The sequence below is a fragment of the Bubalus kerabau genome, chromosome 17, assembly GCF_029407905.1.
Source record: "Bubalus kerabau isolate K-KA32 ecotype Philippines breed swamp buffalo chromosome 17, PCC_UOA_SB_1v2, whole genome shotgun sequence".
NCBI lineage: Eukaryota > Metazoa > Chordata > Mammalia > Artiodactyla > Bovidae > Bubalus > Bubalus kerabau.
In genome coordinates, this window is record NC_073640.1 from 22080205 (window position 1) to 22102332 (window position 22128).

Here is a 22128-nt window from a genome sequence, read left to right on the forward strand (position 1 = left end):
CAGAGCCCTTCAGCTTCAGAGATCACCAGCAAGCAGACCCCAGACCCTGGGCCTTGCTAGTCAAATTCTGCAAAGAGATCCTAATTGGCCAAGCTCGTGGGTTAGGCATCCAATCAGCTGTGGCCAAGGAGTAAAGAGGTCATGTGTACCAACATGGCAACAGGGCCACCCTGAAGCTGTGCTCTGTGAAATGGAAGGAAAAGAAGGTGATGGTGGTGGAGGAACAGGAGAGGGGGCCGAGGCTAAACTAGAAGGGAAGGTAGGTGAGGCAGGCAAACACTGCAAGCTTTGGAACAGTAATGCTTTTCTGTCTTGCCTCGAGCTTTGGCCTTAAGAAGCCCCACATGGATTCTCACGTGTTGTAGGTATCTGACTGTTCAGAGGCATGGAGGTGGAAGCATATGTTCTGAAATACATTAAATGCACACCATTAAACACATGTGACTACTCTTTCAGGGAACCTCCCCACACTGGCTTTATCCCCACTGAACTTTCCTTACTGCAACACTTCTAGGCTAGGTCCCTGGATTTAGCACTGGGAATTTCTGATTGGAAGGAATCTTAGAAGATACCAAGTCTAGCATTCTCCAAAGACTGTCCCATGAATGTTCGTTTTCACTTGTGTCTCCCAGAAAGGGTTCCCCAGTCCAGTGAGTTTGAAAAAAACTGCTTAGGATGCCCTCGTTTCAGAGACTCGCAAAGCTGGGGCACTCCCTGAAGGTTCTGACAAGTTCTGCAGAAGAGGAACTTGTCTCCCTTTGCTAGGCCAGGGCCCACAGAGCTCTTTCTTTCATGTAATAAGAACATCTCACAATTCTGGTGTTCAATGGACATTCTTTTGGGAAAGACTGATCTCTTGGGCCCTTCCTTCTGTTTTCTGGATGAGCAGACTGAGTATGGGGGTTAGGCCCAGATTGTTACTGAAAAACAAAGTCTTCATAAGATGGGAGTTTCTTTCTCCCTTTTGTGAAAGAAGTCTGGAAGTAGACAGAGTGGTATTGAGGCTGGAAGGGCTTCTCAGAGGGGCCTGGAGAGGAGCAGAGAGGCAGGGAGTAGAGGAGAGCAGGCCATGCTGAGGCTGGGCTGTCTCTCTCCCTCCTCCAAGGTCACCTGGGATGCCTGCATTCTGAACTTGCTGAAACACTCTTGACCCAGGAGGTGTCAAGCACAAAAATTCAATTCAGTTTTATCAACATTTAGGTGCCAGCAGCTGTCTTTGGGATCTCTTTCCTCTAACACCTGGATAGAGTGGCTTGAGGACCATACCCCTGATCCAGATGCTCCTCCGCTCACCTCCAAGGACTGATGCTGGGGCTGGCGTTCCTCCTGGCTCCCTCTTGCTTCCATCTTTCCCTCCTGATGAACATCTCCACTCTGAAGACTGTGGCCTGTTGACCTATGGATGGATGATCTACGTTTGGGCCATCTTTCTGCTTCCTTCCTTCTGTCCTGTGCCGTTACCCTGGAGATGTGGTCAGGGTTTTGCCGAGGTTTGGAGGGATGAAGGGCAATTCCAGCACTGAGCAGAGCAAGTGACAACTGCCAATCACATTTTAGTCTTCACCGTCCTGAAAATGGATTGACTGTCCCTACCTCACTGGATTGCCCCTTCGTGGGCCCTTTTATTTGTCACTTTCTCCTCATGCTGTTTCCTTTGTCACTCTTTCCTTCTCTTTCCTGGTTGCCATATTGAAAATTCCTGTGACTTTTTCACGTAGGACAGTTTTTTAAAAATTTTTATTTATTTATTTATTTTTGGCTGCGCTGGGTCTTTGCTGCTGCGTAGGCTTTCCTCTAGCTGTGTGAGCGGGGGCTACTCTTCGTTGCGGTGTGCAGGCTTCTCAATGCAATGGCTTCTCTTGTTGTGAAGCATGGGCTCTAGGGCTCGGGGCTTCAGCATGCGGGCTCAGCAGCGGTGACTCCTGGGCTCTAGAGCACAGGCTCGGTAGTTGTGGCACATGGGCTTAGCTGCCCTGTAGCATGTAGGATCTTCCTGGATCAGGGATTGAACTTGTCAGCGCAGTGTCTTCTGCCCTGACAGGCGAATTCTTTACCACTGAGCCACCAGGGATACCCCATGCAGCACAGTTTAACTTTCCTATTCTCACCCAAACCAGGCTTTCTTGGTGGCTCAGACAGTAAAGAATCTGCCTGCCAATGCAGGAGATGGGTTCGATCCCTAGGTTGGGAAGATACCTTGGAGAAGGAAATGGCAACCCACTCCAGTCTTTCCTGGAGAATCCATGGACAAGAGGAGCCTGGTAGGCTATAGTCCATGGGGTTGCAAAAGACTTGGACACGACTGAATGACTAACACACACACACACACACACACACACACAGTGCCAAAAGTTACCAGGCAGCGGTGGCATGAAGCAACTCCAGGGATCTAGGGGGAGCTAGCAAAATTTGGACATTCTTTTTTTTTTTTCTTTAATATATCCCAGCTCATATTCTTGGAAGCCCTCCCACCCTCTTATTGACCACAGCATGTCACAAGGTAGAGATGGGACTGGGTGGGGTCCTCTAGTTTCATATAGAGCACCTCCTATGGGCAATGCTGGGTACTGCATCTAGACATGCAAGTCGGGCAAGAACTCAAGGAGCCCTAACTCCAGAAGGGAAATTTAGCTCCATCCTTAAAAAATAAGGAGTGCTAAGTGGAGAGAGAAGGGGGAGAGGAACTTGACTCTTCAGAGTGGTCAGAGTTCTTCAGGCAGGAAGGCCAAGAAGGGCTTCTTCTAGGAAGTGGCATTTGAAGGGGACCAGAGCAGATGGCTTAACTTGGGGACAAGCATGGGACAGCCAAGCAGGGTGATGAGTGTGTGTGTGTGTTTAAACCTCCCAGCTCCATGTCTAACAGATTTCACCTAAACCAGCCTTGCTAAATCTCAAGCCCCATGAAACCCATTTCTGTTATAATCTCTCTCATCTCTTCCTTGCCTTCCTTCCCCATCCTCCTCCCTCAAAGGACGGGAAATCTTCAAAGAAAAAGATGTGTCACTGTAAGTATCCAGCCCAAGAGGTGGGCCAGATAAATTATTAAAACCCAGAAAAAGACAGAGAGTCGTGGGGCCAGAAGCTAGCAAAGGGCGAATAGCCATCCCAGGTGGATGGTGGGCTGGTGGCCTCTGGGGCACCCCTCCGCAGAGCTCTGGACAGCCTAAGGTTTCAGCATCAGGCCCACCTCTCTTGTGTCTCCCCCTAGGACCAGGTTGGTGGGGGTGGGGATGTCATGGTTCCCATAGCAGTGAAGCCCCAGGCGCCTGCCGGGCTGGGAAGGGCCAGGCTGAAGGTGGAGGGGGAGCTTTGTGTCTGGGCTGGACATTTGGGATTTACTTCCCTTAAGACTCAAAGCTGGTAACTGCAGAGTTTTAGTTCTTGCTTTTATCTCTTTTTGAACTGTAAAAAGAAATTCCCAAGGGGATGAGGGGATACTTTTTTCTCATGCAGGAAGAAAGCCATGACCGGTTTAAGGAAGTAACCAACTTTCTGAGCACTGTGAGAAAGAGTTTTGCTTTGATTTAGGTGCACCCTGGCACCAGTGGTGGGTGGGGGTGAGAGAGACATCCAGCATCCCTCCCCCCTCAACCAAATTCCATTTCCTTTGGAGGGGTCTGCAGGAAAGCTCCTACTGGAATTCAGACACGCAGAGCCCCCACCTCCCTCTCACTTCTGATCCCTGGCACCCTGCTTTACTCGTTCATTCTCCTGCTGCCCAGAGGTTCTCACTTTGGCACTATTGACACTCGGGGCTGGATCAGTCTTTCAGGTGGCTGTCCTGTGCATTCTAGGATGTTTAGCAGCAATCCTAGCCTCTACTTACCAGATGCCTTCAAACAATCCCAAATGCCCCCCAAAGTGCAAAACTGCCCTCAGTTGAGAACCACTGCTCTAGCTGGTGATGCCTGCGAACTTAGAGTACTATTTGCCCATTCTTTATGTTTATTCTCAGTCTTCTTTCCAGTAGAGTGCAAGTTCTCTGAGAGTGGGGATTTTTTGTTTTTTTTTTCACTAATGTATCTTAAGTGCCTGAAACAGTGCTTGTCACACAGCTGGAATGTTAAGTTTGGACAGTGTTGGGACAATATGGGCCATGTAAAAACAACATGGGCAATGGAATCAACAGGATTGGGCTCAGTTCCTAACCAGGTCACTGACTAGCTGTGTGACCTTGGGCAAGTGACTTCACCTCTCTGAGCCTAGTAGGTTTCCTCTTTTATAGAACAAGTACGAACCTTCATCAGACAGTGGCTGTAAGAGTTATACATGACTTAAGACAATGGCTGACATACAGTAGATACTGTATTCATGCGTGCTTAGTCATTTCAGTCATTTCCGAGTCTTTCCGACACCATGGACTGTAGTCCGCCAGGCTCCTCTGTCCATGGGATTCTCCAGGCAAGAGTACTGGAGTGGATTGCCGTGCCTTCCTCCAGGGGATCTTCCTGACCCAGGGATTGAACCCGTGTCTCTTATGACTCCTGCATTGGCAAGTGGGTTCTTTACCACTGGTGCCACCTGGGAAGCGCCAGGTACTGTATAGAGAAATGCAATATAAAATGAACAATAATAACTATTTTTTTTGGGGGGGGGTGGTCCCAGCACTCCTCAAATGGAACACAGCTTGCTGTGTACCTGCTTATAAGAGTAGCCTTCATTTCTCTGCAAAAGGGGATGTAAAAAGCAAATTTGAAGGATGGAAGTAAGATACTGTTGGGTGAAGGGATTTATGACTCTAGAGGGCCACGCAGTCCCCAGTGTCCTTCAGAGACATGTAGATGCTGCAGAATTGTGATGCCCAAACACCTGTGGCCATCGATCCCTTGCAGTATGGCTCATCTGGGTTGAGTTATGCTCTGAGTGTAAAATATACCAGATTTTAAACAGTGCAAAACAAAGAATGTACATCTCATTTTATGTTGAAATTGAAATATTTTTGATCTATTGGGTTAAATAAAATACATTAAAATTAGTTAATGTTGCTTTTTACTTAAAAAAAAATGTGGCTACTAGAAAATTTTAAGTTACCTATGTTGCTCACATTATCTTTCTATTGGGCAGTGTCCCTCTAAGGAGTTGGCAAAAAGGACAGAATTGAGCCTCCGTTTTACAGACTGTAAAACGGAGGCTCCCACAGAGAACGCAGTCCAAGGGGCAGCGCCTTTCTTCTCTCCTTGCACAGGGTTTTCTTTTCCCACGCCCAGACTGCCCAGTACCAGGCCGAACTTAACAGGCCCCTAGTGTCCCCAGCAGAGCAGGCGTGCTCTCTGAGAACCACAAAGGTGGAGTGGAACCCCTTGATGTCGCCCTCCCCTCCGCAGAGACCTCCCCAGACAAAACAAACAAGCCCTTGGGTCTGGCGAACTGCAGCGGGGAGCGGAAACCCAGGAAGATCAAAGACCCAGCGGTTACCCCCTTCCGGGCCGCACAGCTGGCAGCGCGCCCCAACCCCCCGGCGGGCACCCACGGGCCCGGGAGGAGAGGACAGAGCGATTGGCTGGCAACTTGCGGCTTTCGGACACTTGTAGCCGCCGCGAGCTGGCTGGGTCCACAGCTGGCCGGAGGCGCAATGGGGGCTTCTCCTGCACAACCAAATCGAAGCCTAGAGAGAGGTTCGGAGGAGAAGCGGGGCGGGCTTTGGGCGGGGAATAGCGAACATTTTCTGCCGAAGTCCGACCGTGCAAGACTTGGGAAAGGGCAACGTTGCGGGCGCTCCGAGCAGCATCTCGTCTCCGATCTCAGTTTCATCACCTGTAAATTGGAGCCGCAGAGTTCAGTCCGCTTCCAGGAAAAATCGAGCGCAGGGAACACACAGCGCCGTGAGCAGCGTTGTGAGAGGAGCAGTTGTTCTACAGCGGGCAGGACCCAAGAGGGTGTCTGTCCCAATATTCCTACTGACCAGAGCTCCTCCGCCTCCCTCCACCACCCAACCCCACCTCTAGTCCCCAGTCCTGGGTCCCCAGCCGCCGACCCGGGTCAAAGACCGAAGCCTGGAGGGGGGCGCTGTGTCCAGCCCTAAGCGCTTCTCCACGCCCCGCCCCAGTGCTCCGGCCCCGCCCCCAGTCCGCCCCCTCGGCGGTCCGCCTCGCCTTTGATGAGCCGCGCCCGGCCAATGGGCGCGCTGGGAGGCGCGGGCCGCGGCGGCGGGCTGGGGGCTCCGCTCGCCCGGGCGTCAGTCCGGCCGCGGCAACAGCGGCAGGAGCGAGTCCCGGCGCTGCCTCGGGCTCCGCTCAGCTCCGGGGCTGCTCCGGGAGGAGGAGAGCGAGACAAGGCGCGGCGAGCCTTCAGGGTCCGCCGACCGGACGCATGGCTTAGGGACGCCCCCTCCAGCCGCGCCCCCAGCATGGGGAAACTTCACTCCAAGCCGGGTCAGTGTCCCCGCCCGCGCGCCGGCCCCCTGGCCCCCACCGCCCTCGTCCCCGCGATTGCTAACTCTCTGCCTCTCCTTTCTTTCCGGCTCCCGCCGCCGCCGCCGCCGCGCGCGTTGTGCCTGCAGCAGCCGTGTGCAAGCGCAGGGAGAGCCCGGAAGGTAGGGGCGCGCGGGGCACGGACCGGGGAGGAGGGTGGGGGCTAGACGGGGAAGCACCGCCGACGGCAGCGGAATGGCCTAACCCGCGGATCTGATTACCAGGGCCACCCGCACCCGTTACTCCAGCCACCAGTTCCACAAACCCTCTCCTTGGAGCACACTTTGTGTCCCCCTCTCTGCCCCACCTACCCCCTCCCCGCTATCCAGTACTTTCTCTTCTGACCTTCAACCCCTCCCGTACGGTACCCCGATTCCGCGTTCACTGCCGCCCCTTCACCAAGAGCCTGCCTCCTCTCTTTTTGGTCGTCAGCCCCCCTCCGAGATCTTGGCTCCTGCGTCCCTTCTCCTGACCCTCAGTTCCCCTCTTCTCCTCACCCCGTGTCTGTCCCTCTTCTCCGCAGTCCTGGCCTCTGGCGCTCGCTCTCCTGATCCCCAGACGTGTCCCTCTTGGCTAGCCTCGAGGTCCCTGCTCTCGGGGCTTCGCTTCGAGAACCCCCTTCTCCTGATTACCTGCGTCCCTCTCTCAGGATCGTGCGCAGCTCTCAGCACCCTCCTGGTCCCTTGCTGCCTCTGCCTCGCCCACTCTTTCTCTCTTCTCTCGGGTAACTTTGAGCCTAGGGGCCAGACTCAGGGGCTTCATGTCGTCCCCGCTCCAGGTGACAGCTTCGCTGTGAGCGCCGCCTGGGCTCGGAAAGGCATCGAGGAGTGGATCGGGAGGCAGCGCTGCCCGGGTGGCAGCTCGGGACCCCGACAGCTGCGGGCAGCGGGCACTGTTGGCAGAGGAGCTCGGGTACGATCCCCACTTACCTCCTTTTCACCTCAGAGAAGGGTCTCCATACACCCCCAGCCAACTTTTAGCATCTCTTGGCACAACTTATAAGCCCAGAAATCCCTTAGGTGCCCCTGCCCTACCAACATGACCCTACACACCCCCTGCCTCGGGGAACCTTACTGGTGACACAGATGGAGGGGCCAGTTGGGGAGCAGAGGGCTGCCTGGGGGGAAGGGTCCTAGGTGAGGTGGGCCAGTTGATGGGGAACTTGTCTGTGCTGGAGGGATTCGGGGACTTGCTCTGATTTCTTCCTTGTTTCTGTGGCCAGCATTCAAAGGTGGATTTGGAGTTGGGCTAGGGAAGAGGGAAGGCGGTTGGGGGTGTCTGGGTGAAAGGCAGGACTGTGCTGCCCTCCGAATGTGTTCCAAGTGTCTGTGGCATTCATCAGTGCCAACTGCCTTGGAGTCCCAGTAGAGCAGGCAGTGATCTGGGTGGGGGCAGAACTTGGGGGGTACTGAGATCTGGGAGACCCCTTGGCTTGGTGCACAAGGAGAGAGAGGGCCTCATTGTGCTCTAGTCTGGCCCACCCCAGCCTTAACCCAGTGAGTCCCTGTGGTTGGATTTGTTCCTAGGGGAGCAATAGATGTGACAGGGGAGTGAGTGAGTCCAGCCGCAGCTCCTGGCCTGGGACTGGTGTTCACAGATGTCCTATGGGCTCTGGAACTCTGCATAGGGCTTTCAGATGGTCTGCGTGGAACTCGAGCAAGCCAAGGATCAAAGGATGAATCAACTTTTTGATGTGACATTTAATTTTTTTTCTTAAACTTAGAGGGGAACAGACTGAGTTTCAGGTCTGGTTAGTCCTTTGGTCTTGTTCATAGGCTGGGGAGGGGCCAGTGGAGTTTTCAGATGTGTGTGTGTGTGTGTGTGTCTGTGTGTTAGGGTCGTGGAACCTGGACTGAGTGTAGTCAGTTGCAGGAGGTGAGCCTGTGGATAGTTGACTTGTGCGTGTATGAAATAACCCCTGCATCTAGAGGAAGCGCCCATCTCCTCCTACACTGTCACTGCTGAGCAGGGGGCCTTCTCCTCCCCATTTCGTTTCATCTGTTGGCTAGGTTAGAATTGAAGCTACTGTCCCCTAGGAAAGGCCAGTGCTGGGTGGGGGGAGGGGGCACTGCAGTTAGGGCCCTTTAAAAACAGAAGTACAAACTTCCCTTTCTTCCCCCCACCATTTCTAGTTTTTGATCTCCTTATTTATTTAAAGCCCAATGAAAATGATCCGATTTAGCCATATGAACAAATGCATTTTGCAGCTCAAGACAGAGGCCAACTGAGTGGATTTCCATTAATCAAGTTTTGGGTTTTTTCAGCCTGTTTATTTTTACAAAGTATTCCTGCAGAATGACATTTATTTGCAGTCCTTTTTTTTTTTTTTTTTCTTTCCTAAACTGCCAGGCAGCTTGCTCCATGCTTTAGGGGAAACTTGAAATACAGCGAGGGCTTACTTCAATTGACTTTTATCTTCAAAGCCATAACAAATGTTACCCGCATGTTTTTGGTGGGTCTCCTTGGCATCCAATCCTGGAGGATGGGAGGGAGGAGGAAGGAAGGAGAGGAAAACAAAAGTCTGTCGTTTTTAATTAAATAGTAGTGTTCCCAGCAAGAGGGATGTGAGCCAGTAAAAGTTGCCATTGGGGAAAATGGGGGAGGGGGGAGAGGGGGCCCCAGCTTAAGTCTGTGGCTTTGGTGAAGTCACGGGAATTTTGTTGCCTGGTTTCTTCCCCCAGCTGAGGACAGCATGGGATGGGGCCTGCCCCCTCCTTTCCCAGCCCCCTCTCGCAGAGAAATGCTGAGGGGTCATTAGTGTTTGTTCAAAGCACTTTTGAAGATGTGAGCCCGAGAGCCATCAGTGTGACATATGTTGGGTGGTGGAGGGTGGGCCCTGCCATCCAGGATATTCAGAAGAGAGAAACTCTGCCTCCTTGGGAGTCGTGCTTGGTGACTGGGACCCGGACGCCTTGTTTCCCCCCACTGCTGGCCTCATTCCTGAGCCTGCAGAGGTGGAGTTGGCCTCGGGAGAAGCCAGGGTGAGCCCAAGGTGTAGGGCTGTCCTGTGGGTGCCTGCGAGGTGATTTCAAGTAGTACTTAGAGGAGTAGTTTTTATCTTAACAGTTACATTTTTTTTTTCTTTTTACCAGAAAAAAATAAAATATCTGGGACATCAAACCCTTGATTTCATGGATATTATTGCTTAGGATGAAGCTAAGTTGAAACAGATAGTCTGAAGTCGATTCTGAGAAAAATGTTAAGTACAACTGGTCAAAATTGTGAATGAGAAAGAATGCCCCCAGTTTAACTTTGAGATATTAAACGGGATCGCAGTAGGCAACCCCCGATCTGTTTAGTTTCCGTGAGTTCTAGGGGCACGGAAAGGGTGGCTCTGGGTTCTTCCATTATCTCATCAGGATGTAGGAGGGTGTGGGCTCCGAAGTGTGCTTCGTTCCAAGCGCTGGCAGAGCTTCACCCCCACCCCCCACCCCAGACCTGTCCCTGTCCTGGGAATGGCTTCTGTCTCTACTCCATCACCCAGCCTTTCACCAAGGCAGCTGGGGACACATTCCTGGCTCATCCAACCAGCAGTATTATTATTGCAAAGATAACTACTATTTATTAAGCACCCATGTGTGTCAAGCATTTTGCTTACATTATCTTAATCCTCCTCATAACCCTGTAAAATTGCCAGCCAGCTGGTGTGGACTCTGCTTTTCTCCCTTTCTGGAGTACTTACTAGTACTTTCCCGCACCAGAGCATCCGCCTGGAGGGGGTCACACTTACTCATTCCTAAGAGGTGGCATGCTGGCCAGCTGCCGAGCACTTTGGGGTGACGCAGGCAGAAGCGTGAGGGGCCCCTGCTTGCCCTCTTCCTCCCTGAGGGGGTCTGAGTAGCTTAGTAAACATTTAAGGTGGGTCTTAGTTTCATGCAAGATCTTGGGATATGAGAGGGTGACTTCATCGGCAATTAACCCATGCCTACCCTTCCAAAAAATAAATAAATAAATGAGGTCAGTCTCGGCCACAATAGCTTGTCACCTTGTATAAACCATTTTACCTTTGTGTACCTTAATGAGCTCATCTGCAAAATGGGTGTAATAACCTGCTCATCCCTGGCAGAGTTTTGGCAGGTAACTCTTCATAAAGTGTAGAACCTGGGGAAAGCCTGGCAGGTTCCTGAGGCCCTGGGAAGGTGGAGATGGGGGCCCAGATTATGAAACCAGAGGAGGGACACAGGTTAAGACATCTGCCCTTTCAGTGGTACATGATGAGCTTCAAGGGAATATGAGCTCTGAGGAGAAAAATAAGGAGACATGCAAGCTGTATGAGTTCTACAGAAGATGAATGATACGTGAACAATTTGTATGCCAGGCAACTGTGTGCTAGATAATTAGACATTAATCTCAGAGATAAAGGATGATATTAGAAGTATGAAGCAGCAACAGGCATTAACAAAAGAAAAGCAATTGGAAATGTTAGATCTGGAAGATATAATGGGTAAAATTAACAAGTTTAGTAGATGGATGGAGTAAATGGACACAGAGATATTGATAGGAGAACACTTGGAGAAGCAGAATCTGCGTGTCTATGAACACTCCTGTAGCGTGCACATGCGTGTGCATATATGCATGCTGACCTCTGGATTTAAGACCATCCCTTCCCCCAACCCGCAGTTTGGCCCTTTTGTTCTTTTATGGCAAAGTCGCCTGAAGAAAACAGACTGAGCACTTTGGTGCAGGCAAGCCTGCCTCTGGATCAAAGGTGGCTGCCAGGCGGTTTGGTAATTTGATTAGGGGCACCTCGTGCATTTTGATATTTGGGGGAGATTGGGAGGGCGCAGGCATGGTGGGAGCCTGCGGGGACGTATGGGGCTGGGTGATGAGATTGGAGGCCGGCCCAGCTGCTGCCTGAGTGCTGGATTCCAGGGGAATTACCCTTGAATGATACCAGTTGGCACAATTAAAAGGCCCCATGTCTTCACCATATGGAAAGTGTTAGGCCTCCTTACGTGGTTTCAAAGCTATGTGCCGGGAGGTGGACTTGACATTTGAGGTAGAGCATAAATTAAATATTTGGTGTTTCACAATTAAAAGATGATTTGCTTTGAGGCTAGAGGAGGCGTTCGGGCTTCCACTCACTGACTTCTTTGAATTCTCCACGGAGGGTGCCCTCTGCCTGTGGCACCCAGGCCAGCTTCATAGCCTCACCTGGCAGCTTTCTGGACCCGTGGGGGGTGGGGAAGAGAGCAGGGGCAAGCTGGAGCTGGGCAGAGTGCCGGGGGGGCTTCTGGTTTCTGGTAGGTCTGGGTCCTTCAGAATGGTGGAAAGTGGGCAAGGGTGTCATTCTGGATACATTGATGCATCTCTGTGACGGGGTCTCTGGTAGAGACTTCAAGGAGTGTCTTATCCTCCCTACAAACCTTTTTGTTTTTGAGAAGGACTCTGGTTCCCCGAGCCAGGCTGTTATGTGTGTGCTTTCCCTCAAGCTCAGGAATAGACACTCTACAGTCACACCTTGTGCAGACTGTCGTAAACTCAGTGGGAAGCTAAACCAGGAGACAACCGCAGTATGTCCCACAAACTTCTAGACTTGGGGGATGTTTAATCCCCTCGTCCCGTGGGGGTGTCAGAGTGAGGCGATAATGCGGGTGATGACTGGACAGAGCGTATTCCTCCTCATACCAGGAAGCTTGGGCACCGGGCTCAGGGGCCAGACTGTTCCTCTGAGGCCTTAAAGCAACAAGGCTGAGCGGTCAGCAAAGGAAGAATCGCCTCCTGAGGAATCCGTCTTCCCTGTGGCAGTCCCAGGGCATGTGGTGGGCTCTCATGATAAATTTGCTCGGTGAATGAATGAAGAATGAATGCAGATGGATTAGGTCACCATCACTGCCTCTTCTGACTCCGTCCAGGTAAAGCTGGAAGCAGGAATAAATGTCAGACTGTAATTTGGCCTTTTCTTCCAGACTCTCAGCTGTTCAGTCACTATGATCAATAATGAATTGTTGTTAATTATGAACTCCCTAGCCAAGACAGGCATTGAGGCTACCGCGGCAGATCACAGAGCGGTGGTGCCTGTCCTCCTGTGGCTTCCAGTCTAATGAAGGAGATGAAGAATGAGCGTGTGCACAGGTGCATTGGCAGACAGTGGCACTTGTGAGAGGCTGCACCAGTGAGCAAGGAAGTGTGCAAAGAGGGGATGGGTTTGTACAGCAGGAGCTGGGAGAGGCCCCGGCACATTAGTGTCCATGGTTGGGTTGAGCCCTCGAGAAGGGACTGTGGGCTCCAAGTGGCTGTGCGTCCTGTGGGGTCTGGAACTCTCTGGTGCTCATTCTTGATACAAATTTTAGATTTTACAAATCCCCCCCACAGTTTAGTGGTTCTTGGCACATGTGAGTTCCCTGTCCCTGTGGACAAGTGGGTGGGGTGGAGCTGGCTTGGCAGCCAGCCTGTTGGTCCAGACACCAGCACGCTCTGTAGAGTGGATTAGCATGCAGTGTCATGCCCAGGGACTGGGGGGCATTGCCCCAGCTGTTTGGGTGAGGGGTGGCCCCTGCTGCCCTGTGTGGGAGGAAGGTCAGAAGCCCAGCCGTGGGTGGGATGTGGCGCCTGAGCCATGGGATTGGCAGAGGGAGGCACCCCAAGGGCCAGGGGGCGTAGTGACATGCCAATCCCAGGGAGAGCCTGTCCTACCCCAGAATTGCTGTGGGCCTGTGCTGGAGGGTCTCCTGCCTCAGTTTACCAGATGTGTCTGAGGAAGAGGAGTGCATTGTGACCCTCTGGGCAAGGGTCAGGGGCCCACAAGGAGATCTGTGGGCCCCAGGAAGTCAGGAACCCCTCAATCCTCCTTATGGGCTTCCTAGGTGGCGCTGGTGGTAAAGAACACCCGCCTGCCAGTGCAGGAGATATAAAAGACACAAGTTTGATCCCTGGGTCGGGAAGATCCCCTGGAGAAGGGCGTGACAACCCACTCCAGTATTCTTGCCTGGAGAATCAATCCCATGGACAGAGGAGCCTGGCGGGCTACAGTCCATGGGGTCACAAAGAGTCAGACACGACTGAAGCGACTTAGCACACACACATACACAATCCTCTTTGCTCGAGGGTTCTTGCAACCTCACTCACTGTGACTGAAGGTTCACAACTTTAGAATTTTTAGGTCACTTGTTGGATTCCAAAGCAGGCACTTCAGGCTGCCTCCCTGAGTTCCCGCTCTCTTTTCTACTCACACATGTTCTTTTTGTGGCTCTTGTCTCTCACAGACATTCTTTCTCTTCCTCTCACTCTCTTTCCCCCTCCTTTCCTCTCGCCTCCTCCCTCCCCCACTCCCCGAGGAAGGAAAAAATTCAGACTCTCACAAACAAAATATCTGCCATTCCATCCAAGGGAGAACTGAGGCAGGAGCCCAGAATATCCTGGAAGAAACGCCAGAGAGAGCTGAAGGCCTCAGTTGTTTAATCTGGAAGGCAGTCTTTGATGTCACCGTGCTCCGTTTATCCTGGGAAGCTGCCTGCTTCTTTATGGCTCACTTCAGACTCTGCACATGAAGAATGGCCGAGTTCCTTCAGGAGCTGGAGGAAAAGGCTGATCACTCCCCAAAGGGCAGGCTTGGTGATGCTGCTGTTCCTGCCAAGCCCAGGTGGGGTGGAGAACCTTTTCCAAACAAGCATTTGCAGAGACATAAGTAATTCTTTGATAACTGCCCAGGAAAGCAGAGGGGGCTGTTTATCCACGCGGTACCTGTCACAGGGCTTTGAGAGGGAAGCCTCAGGTCTCTCCGCTGAAGTCATCCTTCGCCCCAGAAAGGCAGCAAGTCCAGAAAGGCAGGTCTTACCAGGTGACTCTGGCCACCAGGGTGTGTCCTGGATGAGTGTTTGTTGCAAGGGCTCCGAGAATTGCTCTGGGCTTCACTTTCCTTACTTACTGAGCCGTGTGGGCTGTGGCCTATGTGTGGCTGACACCTTTCAGAGGAACCCAGGGTAATGGGTGGGCTTCATAGTGGTGTGTGGCATCAGCTGAAGGATCCTTCCCTTCCCTGGGCCTCAAATCTTCTAGCTGAGAAGTAGGATAAAATTTATTACATTTATTGGAATTTAGAAACTATGTATTGAATGCATTCTATTCAAATCATTTATGCATCTGTGCAATAGAAATTCAGTACTTACTTTATGCCAGGTATACATCTACCCTGTCAGTAGAGCATGGTCCTTGTTTTCGTGGACCTTACATTCTAGTTGGAAAAGATAAGGGTTTGTAAAAACAAATTACACAATCTAAGCCTTGATTTATGCCTCAAAGGAGAGGTTCTGGGTACTTTGAGAACACTTAATGGGAATCAGACCTAATCTGGGTGGCTGTTCATTCCACAGATTTTTGAGTGTGGTTAGGATGTTGTGGAAATTATGAGGAATAGAACGTACTTCCTGCCTCATAGAACTTAGAGTTTCGTGAAACTGAACTTTCACCTTTGCCTCTCATCTATTTTTCTTATCTTATTGCATTGGTTAGAATATCCTTGACTGATTCATAACTATTAAGTATGATGTTCATTGTTTAACTAATTAAGAAAGCTTTCTGTATCTCCTGACTTGCTAAGATTTTTTAAACCAGGAATAATTATTGAATTTTATCAAATGCTATTGAAGTATTGACGGAGCTGATGATTCTTTGCTAATATAATATATGATTTATACCAATGATTTACATTGCCAGATTTCCTAGAGTTTAAGTTTCTTTGCATTCCTAAACTAAATCCTTCTTTGCCGTGCTAGACTGCTGCTTTAAAATATTACTGTATTTGATTTGCTAGGCTTTCCAGGTGGCGCTACTGGTAAAGAACCCACCTGCCAATGCAGGAGACATAAGAGATGTGGGTTCAATCCCTGGGTCAGGAAGATCCCCTGGAGGAGGGCACGGCAACCCACTCCAGTATTCTTGCCTGGAGAATCCCATGGACAGAGGAGCCTGGCAGTCCAGAGGGTCACAAGGAGTCAGACACAACTGAAGCAACTTAGCACATATTTGATTTGCTAATACTTTACTTTGCATTGATATTCATGTTTGATTGGCCCATGTTTGAAAAGTTATCTCCTGAATAATGACAATATTTAGGGAATGTTAGAGAATGTTCTGGGCATTCTCTGAAAGACTTTCTCTAGGCACTCTGAAAGTCTGGAGCAGAGAGTGCGAACTGGTCCAGGGTCACAGGTGGTCTCAGAGGAGCTGTGATTTAAGCCCAGATTTGCATAGGGAGAGGGGTAGTGGTGAGCAAGACAAGGGGAGAGAACACGTAACAGCCACATGAGTGTCTGCTGGACTGACCCACCACATGTGAGAAAGCCCTGTAGTGAAGAGGGCAGTTTGTTTGAGATACTGATCGAAGTTCAGTTGGCTGAAGAGGGGTCACGGCCTGGGCCTGGGGGCCTTCTCAGCCATGCCATGGAGCTTGGTCTTTGTGCAGAGCAGAGACAAGTGTGTGAGGGGCCCTGTGTGAGGGGCCAGCAGGACAGAGGTAAGCCCTTTGATCTAGGGGAAGAAGGAATGTGGGGAAGGATGGGCTCTCCCTTGTAAAAATACTTCAGAGGATAAAGAGGAATCAAGTGACTGATTCTATGGGCTGAGGGAGAGATTCTGGAAGGTCTGCCTTGATCCAGGCACAGCGCTTAGTTCTCAAGGGCCACCCGGGGGACTCTTGAGGGGGCCACAGGCGGGTGAAGGACCGGGAGAAGTAGAATAGAACACCAGGCGGTGTCAGGGGGTGGTTACAGAGTGAGGACTCTGTGGCCCAGTGTCCTGGGTTCAGATCCTGCTGTGCCGTTTTCTGCCTGTGGGAGCTTGGGCACAGTGTCGAACCTCTGTCAGCCAGGGATCTAGTGGGAAACAGAGCCACTCTGGAGAGTCTAAGTGAAATTAGCTTCCAGAGCTATGGGCAGCGTTCAGGGAGCTTTCATGGGGTCTTTAGGTACCCAGTGTCTGGTGGGTCCCTGGCAATAGGAGGAAGCTGTTACCACCCACCAAGGGCAAAAAGGGCCATGGAGGATGTGTTGGATATTTTGGATTGGATCCATGTAGGAATCACAGCTGAGGACGGGTGGAGACCAGGCAGAAGCTATAAAGATGGAGGATTAACTGCAGCCAGAGATACAGTACAGAAGTAGTGAGGAGGTGCAGAAGAAACACACCACCCCCATCTCCTGGCATCTTCCAGTTTCTCGCCGGGGTCTCCCATTGGCAGCTGAATTCAGAAGCCAGAGAGACTGGGAAGCCCTGGTGAATGGGTCCACAAGGTTATCTTCCTGAGGGCACAGAGCAACACAGGACGGGGGGTGGGGGGGAGGGGAGGGCAGGTAATGGATGAGGGTGGAGATGAAATAGACTAATCAACTCCGTGCTTGTGTTTCCTCATCTGTAGAGTGAGGATGATAATAGTGTCTACTTCACAGGGCAGCTGTGAGGACTCAATCTGTAAAATGGTTGTAATATGGGACGGATCGTAACTGTGTAAGTTCGCTCTTACAGTTACAAAAGCAGGAAGAGACACAGGGTTATAGAGATTGGAGGAGGTGTTTTTGAAAGACATGGCATGTCAATATAGCTCTAAGGATGGTAAGACTGAGACCAAGGGTCAGAATCTAAAGGACCTGCAGGGACCAGAGAAGTCATATTCACCAATGCATCAGGCTGGCTGGGAGACACTTGGGGGGTGGGGAGGACTCAGATGCCCCGGGGAGCACATGTGCTGTGTCCAGGGAGCAGCGCCCCTCAGCCCCAGCCAGCTGTTGTCATGTGGGAATGCAGCCTGGTGTTGCCACATCTTTTGATCGTTGAGAGAATCCAGCCGTCTGGATTTTTATGTGAAATTTTTCTAATTTAAAAAATTATCATCAACTACATAAAAATTTTCAAAAACACTCTTTTGGGTGGACCCAGACAGCTGGATATGGGCTGGCTTGTGACTGTTGATTTAAACCTACAAGATTTTGGTGGGGTATGACTGTGTGAGGGATAATAGCACATACAAGTGAATATTAATGTGCCTAATATTGTACATGCATTCTTTACAAGTATTATTCCCCTGTGTACAGCTGAGAAGACAGGCTCAGCAAGTTAAACTCCTGAGCCCAGCCAGGGAGGGTGGATTCAGGCTGCCTCCAAGGTGGAGGGTACAGCCCAAGCCAAGGCTGGGCGCTGGGGAGTCATGGATAGTATGTTTCAGTTGGTAGAGAGAACGATGGGAGGGCAGGTGGGGTAAGTACAGTGTAGATGTGGTTTGTGGCCCCTTTTATACCAGCGTCCAGAGTGTGCCCATAGTAGGTGTCAGGAGTGTGTTTAGAGCTTTCAGAATCAGACTTCTGAACTCTCCCAGCCGGGTGGTCCTGGGTTACCTGATAGCTTACTGCAAATCCTCAGCTTTCACATCTGTGGAATGGGCGGTCATAATTTCCTACCTTGTGGAGTCGTTCAGAGAGTGAAATGCGTTCACTGGCAAATCAGGGAGAACAAAGCAGACGTCGCCCCTCCTCTTGCAGCTGTCTGGTGTGGTTAGTGGCTGCTCACCCAAATGTGCGCTGCATGTGATGAAGGGAAAGAACAGGGCGTGGTAAGAGAGAATGAGGAGGGGTTCTCCTTTGGTTTAGGGAACTAAGTTGTTGAGTCCCAAAAGGATAAATAGCCCGGTGATGAAAGATTTGGTAGAAACAGCTCAGACAAAGGGTTTGGGAAGTACAAAGGCCGCAAGGCGTGATTGCCAAGTAGGGAGTCTTTAACCCACTTCTGGTGTCCGGCTTAGGACAGTCCAGTCTCTGAGATGTTCAAGTAGAAATGCAGGGTCCAGCGCAGGGGTGGGTAGCGCTTGGGAGTTGTGGGGCAGGATGCTATATGTTGCAACTTGTTTTGAGCCCTTGTCCATCTGCTGCAAATCTTTCACGGTTTTATTTATTTTTGTATTGATGTCTGATCCCTCCAGATTCTCTTCCTTCTGGCTGAGTGGGAGATGGGGGAGAATCTCAGGTCCCATGAAAGCCTGGAGCTGATTGGCTGGTCTGCCATGTGCTGCCCAAGCCCCCAGCCTCGAGCTTGACGACAGAGCTGGGGCCCTGGAGAGGGTGGGGCAGAACCTAAAAGGTGCCTGTCAGCAGGATGGGCCTGGCCACCCTCAGGCCACAACTGAGGCTGGGGAAGACCCGAGCCTCCCAAATGTGTCTCTTACTCCAGCCGTCTGCACAGGCTGGGGGTGGGAGGGCTCTCACATAGGCTTTGACTCATGGCAGCTCCACCTGAGTAGGTTTGAGGGTGCTACTTTGGGGTACCTTGTTACAGGGCAGCTTTTGACCCTGACCTTGTTTTAGCCTTCTTTCCCCCAGGGATCTAGATAGACTTCAAAAGCAAAACGATGATGTCAGAGAACTACTACAAACCAGGAAGGAAGTTGCCTTCTAAGTGGGTGCTGGGAGCACTTTCCTTGCTCCCCTGTCCTGGAGATCTCAAGGAACCCACTGCCCCAGTCAGTCTTGGGTACATGCCTCCTTACTTGGGGTTCTGTGGCTGCAGCTTCAGTGTGGTTGTTAAGTGCCTGCTGTATGCTGAGCCCTGTGCTGAACCATGGGTACAGCATTGAGCATCTGCTGTATGCCAGGCCCTGGGCCAAGAGCTGTCCCTACTACTGAGTTCTCCCAGCCCCACTATGAGGCAGGTACTGTCATTATCCCATTTTACTGCTGGGGAAACTGAGATTTTAAGGAAATCTGCCTTCTTGCTTAAAGTCACTTGACTTGGAAGTGGAATCTTGCTCTAGCAAGATTCAAATTCAGAGCAGTCTGATTTTAGAGCTGTCCTAACTCATTATAGGTGAGTTTTTTTTTTTTTTTTCTTAAACTGTGTCTTATAAGCCCATTCATGGCTCTTGAAATCTATGTAGTGACCAGTATTAAAAAAAATGAAATAGACAAAAACAAAAATAAGAGAGAACATCCTGTGTAGTAATAGTAAATGTTGCTTTGTGTTACTTTCTGTTTAGTTGATAGTCATGCACAGGCATGTCTATAGATGATAGATATATATGGATATATAGACATGGATGTCCATACCAATAAATAGATAAATAGATCTAGATACGCCTATAAAAAGAAAGAAAGTGAAGTCCTTCACTCGTGTCCGACTCTTTGCAACCCCATACCAGGCTCTTCTGTCCATGGAATTTTCCAGGCAAGAGTGGTGGAATGGGTTGCCATTTCCTTCTCCAGGGGATTTTCCCAACCCAGGGATTGAACCCGGGTCTCCTGTATTGCAGGCAAACGCTTTACCATCTGAGCCACCAGGGAAGCCCAGATATGTGTGTATCTAAATGCATATCTGTACCCAAACCCATGTATACTGAGGCGATTATAAAGCATAATTCTCATTGTGGGTCACTATAAGTGTTAGAAAACACTGGTGTTTGGTCACTGGTCTAGACTCTGAGTTTGAATGCCTGGTTTCAGGACCTAGCCCTGCTTCTCACTGGCTGTGTGACCTTGAGCAAGTTCCCTAACCTCTCTGAGCCTAAGTTTTCTTTCTTGACGTCAGGGCTTTTTGGGTTGTTGACAGTTTGGTCAGAACAAATTCCCCAGGATTGCTGTCTTGTTCACCCACTCCCTTTGCTTAGGGCATGAAGAGGGCCCTTGGGGGTCCCATGTCCTCTCACCTTAGAAACCAGCCTCTGAGCATGACAAGCAGCAGCTGCATCCTGCAAACTCAGTCCTTCTGGACAGAACACTGTTTGGGGAATCCTGAGCCAAACTTAGCCATTAGGTGTCTGCTGTGACCTCTCCTGGCCTTTGCTTCCTCCTCTCAGAATGTAGTGAAGAAAAGATGGATGTGTAGGTTATGTTTTGTTGTGTAACAAATTAGTCCAAAACTTAGTGACTTAATCATTTTGTGATCTGCTTAAGATTATGGAGTTTGAGCAGGGCTTGGCAGGGACACCTTATCTCCAGCTCCATGTGGCCTAGTTGGGTTGTTTCCAACAGCAAGGGGCCAGCTGCCACAGGTCCACTTGGCTCATACGTCTGGGGCTTCAGTTCTCTTTCAGGTGGCCTCACTGCAGGGTTAGCTTGGGCTTCCTCATAGTATGGCAGTCTCGGAGTAATCAGACTTCTTATATGATGGCCGACTTCCTACAAGTGCAAAAGTGGAAACTGCCAGACCTTTTAAGGATTTAGACCTAGAATTGGCAGCATCACATTCTCTTTGTTAAAACTAGTCACAGGTTCAGCCCAGGTTCAGGGGAAGGGACATAAATACTGGGAGATGTGATAGAATGAAGGAAAAGTACAAGTGAAAGTGTAGTCACTCAGTCGTGTCCGACTCTTTGCGACCCCATGGACTGTAGCCCACTGGGCTCCTCTGTCCATGGGATTCTCCAGGCAAGAAGACTGCAGTGGGTCACTGTTTCCTTCTACAGGGGAATCTCCCTGACCCAAGGCTCATACCTGGGTCTCCAGCATTGCAGGAAGATTCGTAACATCTGAGCAACCAGGGAAGCTCCAGCTGTGATAGATTGGGGGGCCATCAAAGTATTTTACCAGGAGGGAAGATATGGTCTCCTGGAGAGAAACTGCTGACAGCCTAAGAAAAGGTGTCCATTGGACTTTGGGTCCTGCTGGGCCCAGTCTGGTTTGGCAGGAGCTGTCTTGGTGGAATGATAGCACAGGTGAGACTGGCATGGATCCTGAAGGGACTGAGGGACACTTGCACGGGAGCAGAAGCACGTACATGTGTGAACACCCATGGCTACGTTGTTTGAAAGAAGGAAAACTTGTACTAACTCAAATATCCATCACCAGAAGATAGGCCAGTAAACAGTGGTGTAGCCTTTGCATTAGGTAAAACTGGGTTGAGTGAGGGCTACACGCTGATAGGAAGGAGGCCCTGAGATGCTGTTGAATGAGCAAAGCAAGAACAAAACATCAGTATAAGGCGGCCCTGTTTTTTGCAGTATACAAAAGTCTGTTCAGGCCTGTGTCTATATATTTGCTGAAGCACATGGAAAGATCTGGAATAATACACTGTCAAACTCTGTTTCTCTGAGGCGTGCAGTGGTGGGAGATGGTAAGGAGAGAAGGAATTCAATTTTCACATTGTACATTTTTACATTGTTTGACTTTTTTCCCCAGTGAGGAAGCACCACTTTGTATTTTTCAAAGAGCCAGTACATTTAGGAGAAATGAGAAAATAGCACACGTAGACAGCTCTAGGGATATGATTTTCTGGAAGAAATGGAGAGAGATGCCAATAGCTGGAAGGGGATGTGGGGTTGGGATGGACTCAGGGTAGTGCCCTTAGGGGTCCCTCCCCCACCAAGCCCTCTATTTCTTTTCTGGCAAAGCAAGATTCCCCCCCACCCTAGCCCTGCAAAGCCAGGGTCTTCAAAATTCACAAGGGCAGAAGCTTCAGGGGGGGTTGTGGCTAAGTAGGTGTGACCTTTCTCTGTGTGGATGAGTCAGGACCCTTTGAATTTTAAGCCCATCTCAGCTGTTTCCTACAGAGGTATCTTATTGACCTGTGTAACGGGGAGGTCAGGAGGGTGAATTGAATTCGCTCAGTTGTGTCCGACTCTTTGTGACCCCATGGACTGTAGCCCATCCAAGTCCTCTGTCCATGGGATTCTCCAGGCAAGAGTAGTGGAGTGGGTTGCCATGCCCTCCTCCAGGGGATCTTCCTGATCCAGGGATCAAACCCAGGTCTCCCACATTGCAGGCAGATTCTTTACCATCTGAGCCACTAGGGAAACCCGAAT

At 50.6% G+C, this 22128-nt stretch overlaps 1 protein-coding gene across 2 annotated transcripts in view; it reads left to right on the forward strand.

The window, feature by feature from the left end:
* The first annotated feature begins 6170 nt into the window (after positions 1–6170).
* The window catches only part of NKD1 (NKD inhibitor of WNT signaling pathway 1), a 91430-nt gene continuing 75472 nt past the window's right edge, over positions 6171–22128 (forward strand). Inside the window, exons 1-3 of one of the 2 annotated variants that reach the window (XM_055552816.1) lie at positions 6171–6371; positions 6500–6532; positions 7189–7322. In XM_055552816.1, coding sequence (XP_055408791.1) covers positions 6347–6371; positions 6500–6532; positions 7189–7322 — 192 coding nt within the window. In that variant the 5' untranslated portion in view covers positions 6171–6346. The remainder of the gene's footprint in view (positions 6372–6499; positions 6533–7188; positions 7323–22128) is intronic. The other variant, XM_055552817.1, reaches the window with a different exon arrangement.